At 55.3% G+C, this 12,623-nt stretch overlaps 1 protein-coding gene across 4 annotated transcripts in view; it reads right to left on the bottom strand.

Annotated features, from left to right (window-relative positions):
* The window catches only part of ABCB9 (ATP binding cassette subfamily B member 9), a 46,260-nt gene that overhangs the window by 14,312 nt on the left and 19,325 nt on the right, over nucleotides 1-12,623 (bottom strand). For all 4 annotated transcript variants that reach the window (XM_086681549.1, XM_086681550.1, XM_086681551.1 and 1 more), the window contains exons 4-10: nucleotides 12,061-12,191; nucleotides 10,980-11,185; nucleotides 8,161-8,358; nucleotides 6,838-6,966; nucleotides 3,621-3,809; nucleotides 2,961-3,134; nucleotides 671-830 (exon numbers count right to left, since the gene is read on the bottom strand). In XM_086681549.1, coding sequence (XP_086537675.1) covers nucleotides 671-830; nucleotides 2,961-3,134; nucleotides 3,621-3,809; nucleotides 6,838-6,966; nucleotides 8,161-8,358; nucleotides 10,980-11,185; nucleotides 12,061-12,191 — 1,187 coding nt within the window. The remainder of the gene's footprint in view (nucleotides 1-670; nucleotides 831-2,960; nucleotides 3,135-3,620; nucleotides 3,810-6,837; nucleotides 6,967-8,160; nucleotides 8,359-10,979; nucleotides 11,186-12,060; nucleotides 12,192-12,623) is intronic.

The following is a 12,623-nucleotide window of genomic DNA, read 5'->3' as shown; positions in this document are numbered from 1 at the left end:
AATAATGCTTTACTTATTTATATTCTAATTTTTTTTTTGAGAGAGAGAGAGTGCAAGTGAGCAAGGGGCAGGGAGAGAGAGAGAGAGAGAGAGAGAGAGAGAGAGAGGGGCTCATTTGACGCAGGGCTTGTGTTTTACCTGAAGTGGAGCTTGGGCTCACCTGAGTTCAAGTGGGACTTGAATTCATGAACCATGACATCATGGCCTGAGCCAAAGTCAGATGCTTAATGACTGAGCCACCCAGGAGCCCCTGTTTATTTTTAATTTGAGAGACAGAGAGAGAATGCGTGCATGTAGGGGACAAGGGCAGAGAGAGAGAGAGAGAGAGAATCTTAAGCAAGCTCCATGCTGAGCATGGAGCCTGATGTGGGGCTTGATCCCTCAACCCGGGACCATGACCTGAGCTGAAATCAAGAGTTGGATGCTCAACCGACTGAGTCACACAGGCACCCCTAAAATAATAATCTTTTAAAACTCAACAGAGGTGACGGTTGTTGCCTGTTACTGTGAATGTCCTTAAACACCACTGAAGTGCTCACTTTCAAAGGGTTAAGTGAATTTCACCTGAAATAATAAAGAGCAGCTGGCAGAGGGCAATGCTCAACTCAGAGGGTCGCATTCCTGAAGGTGGACCTTCAGGCACAGCGGAGGTGATGCTCCTGGGCTGTACCTGTGTTGTAGCCGTCCTGGAGCTCCATGATGAAGCCGTGGGCATTTGCCTTCTGTGCAGCCTCCACCACCATCTCGAAGGGCACGGTGGACAGGCCGTAGGAGATGTTGTCCGTGATAGAGCGGGCAAATAGCACTGGCTCCTGGCTCACCAGGGAGATCTGTGCAGGAGAAAGGATGGGGCATGAGACGCCTGGAGCTCATCCGTCCAGCTGTCACCGGGAACCTTGCCAGCCCCAGGCCTGCCTGACGCCAGGGGTCTTGGGTCTGAAATCTGATCAGGGCCTGTGCCTGGCTGGTAACATCAGCTGCCTCTCTTCTTCCAAAACAACAGAGTCCACTTTCTGTACAAGCCCTCAGCTCCCCCGACCAAAAATCTGGGGCCTGCTAAGCTAGCTGCTTGGAGCTAAGCCGAGTTCCCTGACCTCCAAGACAGCTCGCTGGGAAAGAGAGTATAGAATGTAAGTCTGTTCACGTCAGAAGACAAGAGGCCACAGCAGGCCCCCGGGCCATAAAGACCTCCCCGGTACCCCGTCCCTCCAAAGAGAATAATTTAAAGAAGCTGTTGTCCCCCGATTCCGTTTTAGGAATGTAGCCTACAAAAATGAGAGTATGGACGGTATCACTGCAACTGTAAATAGAGAAAAAAAATCAATTTCATAAGTTGGGAATTGGCTAATGACCACAGTGTATCCATAGAATCAAATTTGTATGTATATGTGTGTGTATCTGTATATACACATACACAGATACACATACCGAGCATGATTCTGTTTTTGTCAAAAAAAAACTTATATGTGTGCCTTTGTATATCAATATACTTATATAAAGATAGGAAACAGGTTAGAAAGGACATTTACTAAACTGCTAATAGCAGTCACCACCGTGGGGTGGAATTTTAAAAAGTGAGGCGGAGGGGCGCCTGGGTGGCGCAGTCGGTTAAGCGTCCGACTTCAGCCAGGTCACGATCTCGTGGCCCGTGAGTTCGAGCCCCGCGTCGGGCTCTGGGCTGATGGCTCAGAGCCTGGAGCCTGTTTCCGATTCTGTGTCTCCCTCTCTCTCTGCCCCTCCCCCGTTCATGCTCTGTCTCTCTCTGTCCCAAAAATAAATAAATGTTGAAAAAATTAAAAAAAAAAAAATTAAAAAAAAAAAAAAACAAGTGAGGCGGAGGGGAACTCTTATGTCTTAGTTACAAAATTCTCTGAATATATGGGAATGTGGTTAGATTGTTGAATTTTACTGTTTTGGGTTTACGAAAATTGGAAAAAAATTAATTTAAACTAAAGAGAAGGGATTCACAAAAGAGGAAATCCAAGTAGTGAACCATATGGAAAGGTACTTGATATGTTTAGTCATCAGTAAAATGCAAAAGACCGCAGTGAAACACCTCCACACGTGCACTCACCCGCTGGCCAAAAATCAGGACAATATTAACAGGCTAAGAACAGTATGTGTCTGAGCGTATCAGCTGTTGCAAAGCCTTGACAGCTCTGCCTAAGGGCCGCTTCCGGAACTCTGGTGGGCAGCAGCCTTGTCCTTATACACCTGAGACCACCGCTCAGCCATCTACCCCCTGGTTATAAGCAGACGGGCGGGCAAATAATCACAATTCACAATCTGTGGCTTCTGCCACCATCTAGAACTTGTCTGGGAGTTCTGGAATCCCTGTGCCAACCCTCAGGCTCTCCTATAATGTATGTGGATGATGCAATGGTGCCTTCTTCATAGTTGGTGTTTCTCGTATTGTATGCAACCCGAACAACCATCCAGGGCATCCCTGCTTTTATGCCAGCACAGGCCCAGGTGTTGAGGAACCTTCTCCGAAATGATTGCCAAAAACTGTATGGTCAGGAACAGCCTCCTTTAAGTACTAGAGATGCCTTAGATTCAGCAACGAAAATGAATGAACTACAACCAGAGCCTCAACCTGGATGATTCACGGACAACTGCTGAGTGGAAGAAGCAAGATGCGACGAATGCATGCTTTAGGATTCCAGCCAGATCAAGTTCAAAAGTAGGCAAAACGCAGCTTTGCTGTTTGAGAGGAACAAAGAGATGGTAAGACTAAAGAAGGAGACGATCATAAAAGTCAGGGAGACGTGGCCTCCAGGGGGAAGAGAAGGGACACACGAGGTGCAGGAGTGCTGGAATGTTCCTTCTCTTGACCGGGGTGGCGGTCTCTGAGCTGTACGTTTACCTACAACACTCTTCTCTGCATCTCTGTTGCGGCTCATGAGGGTGAAGCCAGAAAAAGAAAGCGCACAGAGGCAAACAAAGGCCCTTCCACCTACCACTCGGTGCAGGTACTTGTGGTCATAGGCGCTGACGGGCTTCCCGTCCAGCAGCACGCAGCCCCCCTCCAGAGGGTAGAAGTTCTCCAGGATGTTGACACAGGAACTCTTCCCACTGCCTGAGGGCCCCACGAGCGCGGTCACCTTTCCTGGGGACAGGCTGAAGGAGACATTCTGCAAGGACACGTAGCACATAGCAGGGTGTGGGGCCACGGGCTCTGAAGCTCCAGCCTCGGACACAGGCAGGCACCCTTCCCCACCCGCTCACGCCCCTTTGGGCTGGACACTGCCAGCCCCCGGAATGCTCTCCTTTCTAGGATCTGGCAGTAACTTTATGCTCATTTCTACTCCCTGGGTGCCTCCTCTCCCTGTTCAGGATCCAGCCCAAATGTCCTCTCCTCCGAGAAGCCCTCCTTGACTGTTAACACCATCCCTGTAGACGGCCCCTGTCATACCACCCTGATTTGTTGCCTTCCTAGCACTTACTATTTGGACTCCTCTGTCAGTGATCTGCCTTCCCTGACTACAGCCCAAATTCCAGGACAAGGACTCTGCCTTACGCAATCCCGGCTACACTGCCATGGCCTGGCTTCTAGGAGGCGCGCAAGACACGGGATGAAGGAGGGGGCGATCTGGGAGGGCCTCGAGCAGCCTTCTCACCTGCAGGACTTGGGTGTGGGGCCGAGTGCGGTAGGTGAAGGTCACATTCTCAAAGTCCACCCGGCCCTCCAGGTGGTCAGGGGCCAAGTTGCCATCATGCGCCATGGTTGGCTGCCGGTCAATGAACTCGAACACCTTCTCGGCGGCCCCTACTCCCTGCATCAGGCCGCTGTAGACAGAGCCCACGGACTGTGGGCGGAGGAGACACGTGTTCCTGTCCCGCTGACACCCCAATGCTGGGAGCCCTCCCCCCCCCGCCATGGTGCCAGAGAGATGAAGGGGGTGTGGGAGAGTGGGGACCATAGCAGCAGTTCTGGGGGGTGCAGGATGCTGCTGGGGCCCCCCACTAGTCCAGCAGATAACGACAATAATGAAAAACAAGGGCAGTAACAAAAAATACCAATGCCTTTTGTCAGAACACATTGGAACCAGTGCCTTGGGGCCATTCTAGCTAAGCATCCTGCACAGGGGCATTATCACCCCCCAGAGGAGGAAACGGAAGGGCAGGGAAGTTAACTGAACCAGCCAGATGTGGCAGGACAGGAATCGAACCTTCCCCTCTCGGCTGCCACAGCATTTTTTTCAAATTTCGGTTTTAAAAACTTACTTTCTGCTATACGTTCTCCTCACGTAAAAATATACAACGTATAAATGTGAGTAAGAATGATGACTCACTTCATCAAACACTTTGTATATGTTACGAGGTAGGTTCTATCATTATTTCCTTTTTGCTGATGGGGAAACGGAGGCACAGAGAGTTCGTGTAACTTCCTCCACGTCACACGGCTGGGAAGTGGCAGAGGTGAGACTTGAACCCAGGCACGGCTGGTTCCTGAGTTCAGGCCCTTCTGTGCTAGGACTGGGTGTCCTGGTTGGGGAAGCGGGAGTGACCTTAGTACCAGCATCATTGTTCCATGGAAACACTGTTCGGCACTTGGTAGGCCCTCAACACAGCGCAGCTGCAGGGGGGTGGGGGTGGGGGGCACCTGGGGCTCAGTCGGTTAAGTGTCTGACTCTTGGTTTTGGCTCAGGTGGTGACGATCTCAGCTCTGCATTGGGCTCTGCGCTGTAGTGTGGAGCCTGCTTGGGATTGTCTCTCTCTCCATCTCCTCTCTCTCTCTCTCTCTCTCTCAAATAAACTTAAAAAATACAGCACAGCTGGGACCGTTATCACAAATATCAAGATATTATCATTCGTATTAAGATACAAGCGTTACATGACCACGGTCCTCCACACCTCCTCCCACAGCCCTGGGTAGCCGCGTCCTATATCTTTCCAGTCCTTCCTCCAGGCGTTTCCAAACACACGCACATATATGATAAATAATTCTGACATTTAAAAACTACGCCAGTGGGATCAGACCCTTCCTGTTGCTTTGGGATTCGCCTTTTCACTTCACGCGAGGTCTCGGGGTCCTTTCCATACTAATACACACAGAGGCACCCCATTTCTGTGGCTGTTGCCTAGTTTTTATAGTGCAGGCATACTGCTTCTGGAACACAGACGGGCCCTATTGGCCCAATCCCTGACCGGTGGGCGTTGGAGGAGGCTTTAAGTTTTCACTATTAGAAGCAATGCTTCCTTCACTCAGTGTCCACACACCTTTGGCCACTGGTGTGGGTGTTTCTGCAGCCCGGGTTCCCAGAGGCAGAATTGCTGTGTCAAATGACATACAGGTATGACTGTCGCCAATGCAAAGTGTCATCTCCTGCAGAGGCTAACACCCTCTCCCCCATGCACGCCCCCAGCTTTATCAGTGGAGGACACAAAGGCCCACCCTCGGTGCCAGGGGATTAACGCCCCTACTCCAAGGATCCTTCAGCAGTGACCAACGGGCGCTGGGACGTGAGCACCCCAGCTCCCTGTCTCAGGGTCTGCTCCTGGGGGAACCCAAATTAAGGAATCTAAAACAACCCCTGTTTGTTCTGTGGTGCTACTCTTTTTTTTTTTTTTTTAATTTATTTATTTTGAGGGGATTTGAGGGGCAGAGAGAAAGGGAGAGAGAGAATCCCAAGCAGGCTCTGCTGTTAGCACAGAGCCTGACGCGGGGCTCCAACTCATGAACCGTGAGCTCATGACCTGAGCCGAAATCAAGAGTCAGATGCCTAACCAGCTGAGCCACCCAGGCGCCCTGTGGTGCCTACTCTTTAAAGTGGGCCAAGGGGCGCCTGGGTGGCGCAGTCGGTTAAGCGTCCGACTTCAGCCAGGTCACGATCTCGCGGTCCGTGAGTTCGAGCCCCGCATCAGGCTCTGGGCTGATGGCTCAGAGCCTGGAGCCTGTTTCCGATTCTGTGTCTCCCTCTCTCTCTGCTCCTCCCCCGTTCATGCTCTGTCTCTCTCTGTCCCAAAAATAAATAAACGTTGAAAAAAAAAAATTTATAAAAAAAAAAAAAATAAAGTGGGTTAAGGGGCACCTGGGTGGCTCAGTCGATTAAGCGGCCGACTTTGGCTCAGGTCATGATCTCGAGGTCCATGAGTTCAAGCCCCGCGTCGGGCTCTGTGCTGACAGCTCAGAGCCTGCAGCCTGTTTCAGATTCTGTGTCTCCCTCTCCCTGACCCTCCCCCGTTCATGCTCTGTCTCTCTCTGTCTCAAAAATAAATAAACGTTAAAAAAAAAATTAAAAAAAAAATAAAGTGGGTTAAAACAGGGGCGCCTGGGTGGCTCAGTTGATTGGGCATCCGAGTTGGCTCAGGTCACGATCTCACGGTTCGGGGGTTCGAGCCCCGCGTCGGGCTCTGCGCTGACAGCTCAGAGCCTGCTTCATACTCTGTACCTCTCTCTCTGCCCTTCCCACACTTGTGCTCCTTCTCTCTCTCTCAAAAATAAATTAAAAAAACATTACAAAGTGGGTTAAAATAAAGTCAGACCCATCTGGCTTTGAACCTGGTCCCCCCACAAACGCGGTGGGCAAGTCACTTAACCTCTCTGAGCCTTAGCTTCTTTTTCTGAGAACTGGGAAGTAGAATAGTACTAAGACCCCTCACGGTATTCTTAGGAGCCTTTCCTGAAGTGACCTTTGTCCCTGTCATTTTGCTCAACAAACACAGCTGCTGCCACTTGGTAGTATTATTGTCATGCTTGGTATTATGTTCTCTCCCCGACCTACTGAGAAACACCCCATCTGTCCGTCACCTGGAGCATTCCCTCCCCCATTCAGACCCCTCTGCCGCATCCCTCCTGCTCCCCAGGACCCCCTCCCCGAGCCGGCCCCTCACCTCCATACAGTCTCCCAGGACAAACTCGTAGATGATGAAGGAGATGAGGTTGCCGCTGGTCATCTGCCCGGAGATGACGAGGTGGCCCCCGTAGTAGAGGATACTGACCTGGACTACCAGAAGGGTGAGCTGCGGGCAGAGGGCAAGGGGGCCCGGGTCACAGGGGTCTCGGCTCAGACCCCCCCACGCCCCCCATTCCCTCCCCCCTCCCCCCAGCCACAGACCGAGACTCCGGCCAGGCGGGGGTGTCCTCCCACACGCTGGTGGCCGGCTGTCACACGTGCCCTCCCGCTCCCGGGCCCCGGACTTCTTCCCTGCGAAGGCCCCCAGCTGGAGGGAGCCGCAGGCCTGGCAGAGAACAAGGCCTCCTTTGTAAGGCCCTGGCCCGCACACGCAGCCCAAGCGCCTCAGCCAGGCCAAGCGGGAGCTGTGTCTTCCTCCTCGCCGCAAAGAGCATGGCTCAGGGAGGTTCGGTCCGCAGGCTAAGGTCGCACAGTAAGCCAGACGGAGGGGGACGATGGGAAGTGTCTCCTCGCCCCACCGGCTTCCCTGAAGGAGGGGCTGCGTCCGGGACGCTCTTGTCTCCCTCCACCTCCAGCGCCTGGCAGGTGGGACAGGAGCGGAACCCGAACACCCATGACAGGCCAGGGTTGCTCGCTGCCTCTCCCCGCCCCGAACCCCCAGCTGGGTTAGAGCTAGGTCGGCACCTTTGTGCAGGGGGCAAATGGCATCCCTGTCGGCGGGCATGGCTGGGCGGCTTGGCTAGCTGAGCTGGATTTCTGGGCCCCTTCTCCCCTCTGGCTGGGCAGCCTGCCCTGTGCCCTGGGATCACAGTCCTTCTCCCCCCTAAACTCCAAACCCTCCTCATACCTACCCCCGCTGTGCCCACCTCCCTCCCAGATGTGGCCAGCGGACAGCAACGGGCTCCAAGAGCTCCCCGTCCTCCAGGGAGGGGCCCTGACTCACCCCCAGGGAGTGAGCCAGACACTCCAGTGGGGGGCTGTGGGGTTGTGACCTAGGACCTGCCAGACGGCAGCCTCGGGGTGACTCCCTTCCTGGGCGAGGATGTTCCCTAGGAAGCCCATGCCCAGGTGAGAGGGAATGAGGAGATGCCCTGTGAAGACATCTACTGGGAGGCTGCATTCTTTTCCAGAAAGATCTGTCCCAGGGACCAGCAGAAAGAAAGGTGGGACAGAGCGAAGCCAAGGGCAACCAGCCCGACACGGAGACGCAGGGCCCCAGGCTCGCGCCCTGACGGAGGGATCTCCCCATCTTGGTGTCCCATCCCCCACCCCCACCGACAGTCGGCCCTGCCCCACATACCCCACTGCCCCAGACGTAGTACGTGTAGGCTGCCGCCTCCTTCCTGTTCAGCTTGTACACCTGCTGCAGCTTCCTCGAGTACACCTCGGCCTCCTCCTCCTCGTTGGCAAAGCTCCGCACTGTCTTCATGGCGCTAATGGTCTCCTCGGCCGTGCTGCTGGCCCTCGCCAGGGCGTTCTGGACCTCTTTGGAGAGCCTCTATGGGCAGGAGTGGGGACAAGAAGGAGGAGACCCCCAAACAGACAGTCTTACCATCCAACAGCCTCTACGCCTCTCTGGGCTCTTCCTACCCTTAGTTGGTGCCAGGCCTATGCAGGGAGTTCCAGGGACAAGAGGATAAGACCGAGATCCCCACTGTCTCCCTTCTCCTTCTAGCTCAATTTGACAGACTCAGAGAATAGACTCCAGCTGGGTTCTTGGGATGAGCTCCTGAGGTTCCAGCTCCTGAGGGACAGGGAGCTGATTATTAAGTCATCTGCAGCACCAAATGGAGGTTATTCACCATCACAGGCTCAGTTTTTGGTAATCCTCTCAGAAAAGAAGCCTCAACACCTGATCCTGTGCTAGTGTAAGACAGGGATGCTCTGGATGGTTGTTCAGGTTGTACACTATCCAAGAAACACCAACTATGAAGGGGGTGCTGTTCATATTATCAACATACACTAAATTATGGTAGAGCCTGAGGGTTGGCACAGAGATTCCAGAACTCCTAGCTGAGTTCTAGATGGTGGCAGAAGGCTGTGAAATCCGCCTGCGTTGTGTACATGACTGGGTATGGATAGCTGAGAGGTAGTCCCAAGTGTAGGACTACCCGACTACCGCCCACCAGAGTTCTGGAAGCAGCCCCTGGGCAGAGCTGTTCAGGCCCTGTAGTAGGTAAGATGCTTATATCGTCAAGCCATAGAGGAAGGCTGCTGGAGAGGCCAGGCTAGGATTGTGCAGGGGCATGTCCCACGAGGCCGTTGGAAGCATGCAGTGTGTTGTGGCATCTTGGGTGGAGCCATGCCATGCCCTGAGTCATGTCTGGCTGTGGACAGTGCACATGTAGCTTGTGGCGATGACTCAGTGGCTAGATTCAACACTTTGAGGTACAAGTAGGAGACCTACGTTGAGCTTCCTTTAGCCCCACCCAACAGAACTTGCTGGCGGGGCCCGAGGTGTGCACGGGCAGATGGGGGGAGGCTCTGGGCTTCCTGCCCCGTCCCAGGGGCTGGCAGGGAGGCAGGAAGGGTGGGGCGGGAGCAGAGGAAGGGAAATGGCACCAGTTCCAACTCATATATTTACTTTCTCTACTCGGAGAGAGGAAAACAGAGACCCGTGATCCGGAACCATGGGGGAGAGGGCCCTCCCGGGCGGTCGACTCTGCCAGGAGGCGACGCGATGGTTGTGGGGAGTGGATGTATTTTGGGGCTGGCCTAAGGTCACGGGCACCAAAGGTTCTAATGAGCCTGGGACGCTGAGCCAATCACGTGTCAAAGCCTGTCGCTCCGGCCTGGGTCACTGGGGAAAGAGCCGCTCGCGCCTGTCTAACCCCGGCCTCAGTCCCTTCTGGCTCTGGAGCACCCACCAGTGTGGGGAGCAGGAGGAGGGGGAGGTGGGGGGCTAGCTCGCGGGCCAACCTGCCTGGCGGAGGCTGCCCCAAGGAGTGGCCAGAAGCGGCTGCAGCCACCCACAGCTGCGTGGTGGCTGAGGGCCGCCCTCGCGGGGCCCGAGCCTCCCCCACACGAACGAACGTACCCTCTGCGGAAAGCCAGCGCCCGCTGCGCTCAGAGCGTCAACCCAAGTTCTCACAAAGGCCCACAGCCCGACCCTCATCACCTCCCTTGCTCACGCCCTGGCATCACCCGCCTCCCTGAGGCTCCTCAGACATACGGGCACGTCCCACCGCAAGGCCTTTGCACCAGCTCTGAACACGCTTCCCCGAGCTGTCCACCTCTTTCCTCGGATGTCACCTCCTCAGGAAGACCAGTTAAACATGTTTTTTAACGTTTATTCATTTGTGAGAGAGGGAGAGACACAGAGTACGAGTGGGGGAGGGTCAGAGAGAGAGAGGGCGACACAGAATCCGAGGCGGGCTCCATCCAGGCTCTGAGCCGTCAGCACGGATCCTAACGTGGGGCTCGAGCTCACGAACCGTGAGATCGTGACCTGAGCCCCAGTTGGACGCTTCGCCGACGGAGCCGCCCAGGCGCCCCAGAAAGATCGATTTAAAAGGGCAGCCCCGGGGCGCCTGGGTGGCGCAGTCGGTTAAGCGTCCGACTTCAGCCAGGTCACGATCTCGCGGTCCGTGAGTTCGAGCCCCGCGTCGGGCTCTGGGCTGATGGCTCAGAGCCTGGAGCCTGTTTCCGATTCGGTGTCTCCCTCTCTCTCTGCCCCTCCCCCGCTCATGCTCTGTCTCTCTCTGTCCCAAAAATAAATAAACGTTGAAAAAAAAAAAAAAATTTAAAAAAAAAAAAAGGGCAGCCCCCCCAGAGTTCCCCATCTCTCTCTCTCTCTCTCTCTCTCTCTCTTTCCTTTTCCTGCTTAGCACTCACCATCTTGCATCATATTACACATTGTTGCTATTATTATTGTTGCTATCGTCTGCGTCTTCCGCAAGAACATAAACCCCTTGAGGGCAGAAGCTTTTCTGTCTCACTGATGCATCCCGGGGCCTGTACTCCTTGAATGAGTGAACGCACAGTGAATGGATGTACAGAGCGCACCCGCTCGGGCTGAGTCCTTCGCCAGCCCCCGGTGGTGCCCCCGAGCCCCTCCTGGGGCGCCTCCCTCCCTCCGGAGCGGCTCACAGACCCCGGCGGGAAGCAGGCGGGACCTACCTTGTAGTACTTGCCATAAATGTCGGACACCATCATGATGATGGGGAAGCCCATGAAAGTGACCAAGGACAGCTGCCACGAGAGGCTGAACATGAAGACCACCACGCCTGTGACCTTGACCGTGTTCCGCAGGAAGATGTTGATGTTCTGGGAGACCAGGTCGCTGACCATGGTGGTGTCGGAGGTGAGGCGGGAGATGAGGTCCCCTGGAACACAGGCAGGCTCAGTCCCCACCGTGGCAACGGGCCCACTGCGGGTGGGGGCAGGAGACACTGGGGGGTTTCCAAGACAGGCACCAGGGAGCTCAGGCGTCCCCCACCTTCTGGGTGGGGACGGAGGGAAGAGAAGACATCCCCCGGAGGGCTGCTCTGAGCCCAGCCCTCCTCGCGAGCATCTTGTGACGTCACATCCCACGGTACAGAGGAGGCAGCCGAGGCTCAGAAAGGGAAAGGGTCACTTGGTGCCACGTGGCTTGTCCCTGACTGAGCCAGAACCAAGCCCGTATCTCCTCCCTGTCACTGGCAGAGGGGACAGAAATAATAATCTGGGCTGGTGGGGAGGAGAAACTTTGAGCCCTTGCCGGGCCAAGAGCTTCACAGCAAGCCCGTGGTAGCTCCTACCATTGTCCCCATTTTAGAGATGGGGAAACAGAGGCTCAGAGAGGTTAAGTTAGCGAGTGGTGGAACCAGGGCTTGCATCCAGGCTGTTCTATCTCAGAGCCTGGGATCTAGGCCGGATACTATTACTGCCTTGCCTGTTCTGTCCCGCACCCCAACCCTCTTGTCCCCTTGGAGCTGAGCCTCTCGGGCCACCGCCCTCGTGCTTCCCAGAGAACAGCGGAAGGCAAGGCCTTGGCTCCTGCAGGAGTGGCCTGGCCAGGGTCCCCCTGCAGTGGCCACAGCTCATACCAAAACCTCAGCCAGCAGGCCAGCTTCCCGGCCTCAGGCAGGGCCCCCGGGGGTGTTTCTATCCCGAACAGGATAGCAGGAAAAGCCATCCATTTAATCCCTCCACGGGAGGCCAGCCCACCCTGGCTGGGCCCCAGGCCGCCGAGGTTACCCCAGGCCGCAGGAGGACCAACCTGTGCGATTCTCGTCAAAGAAGCTCATCTCCTGAGACACCAGCGAGCGGAACAGACGGTTTCGAAGGCGAATGTTCAGTCTGGCAAATATGAGTGTAAAAATGCCTCCCCGAATACCTGCGGCAAATGAGCTAATTGCAGATAAGAGATGTTATATATAGCACGACGTCCTTGCGACAACCAGCAACCATAACCCAGCTGCCCCCTCCCGCTGCTGGCAGGCGAGGGCCACTCTGCAGGGGGGAGGCAGGGAGGGACCCAACCTCGAGCGAGCCCCTTTGCAGGGCTGCTGCCACCGCACGGTCTCCCCTGTTCCCTGCCTGGAGTCCCCCAAGGTGAGGGCTGTGAGGGGACTGTGTTCACTGGGCACAAGGATCCAGCTTTTCCAGAAGGGCACTTGGAGAATAGCCAGGGAGGGCGAAAGGGGAACCCTCAGGGACCGAAGCCAATTTTAGGGACAAGAGGAGGTGGTTGGAAGCCAGTTTCGTTGTTGGTTACCACGGTGACCGGCCCACCAGGGCACAGCCCTCTCAGGCGCTGGCCCCTGACCTCCCTCCCCTGCT

Source organism: Puma concolor, chromosome D3 (genome assembly GCF_028749965.1).
Source record: "Puma concolor isolate L17-30 chromosome D3, mPumCon1.1.hap2, whole genome shotgun sequence".
Classification (NCBI taxonomy): Eukaryota; Metazoa; Chordata; class Mammalia; order Carnivora; family Felidae; genus Puma; species Puma concolor.
The sequence above is the reverse complement of the archived record's forward strand: the minus strand, read 5'-3'. Positions and strand labels throughout refer to the sequence as shown.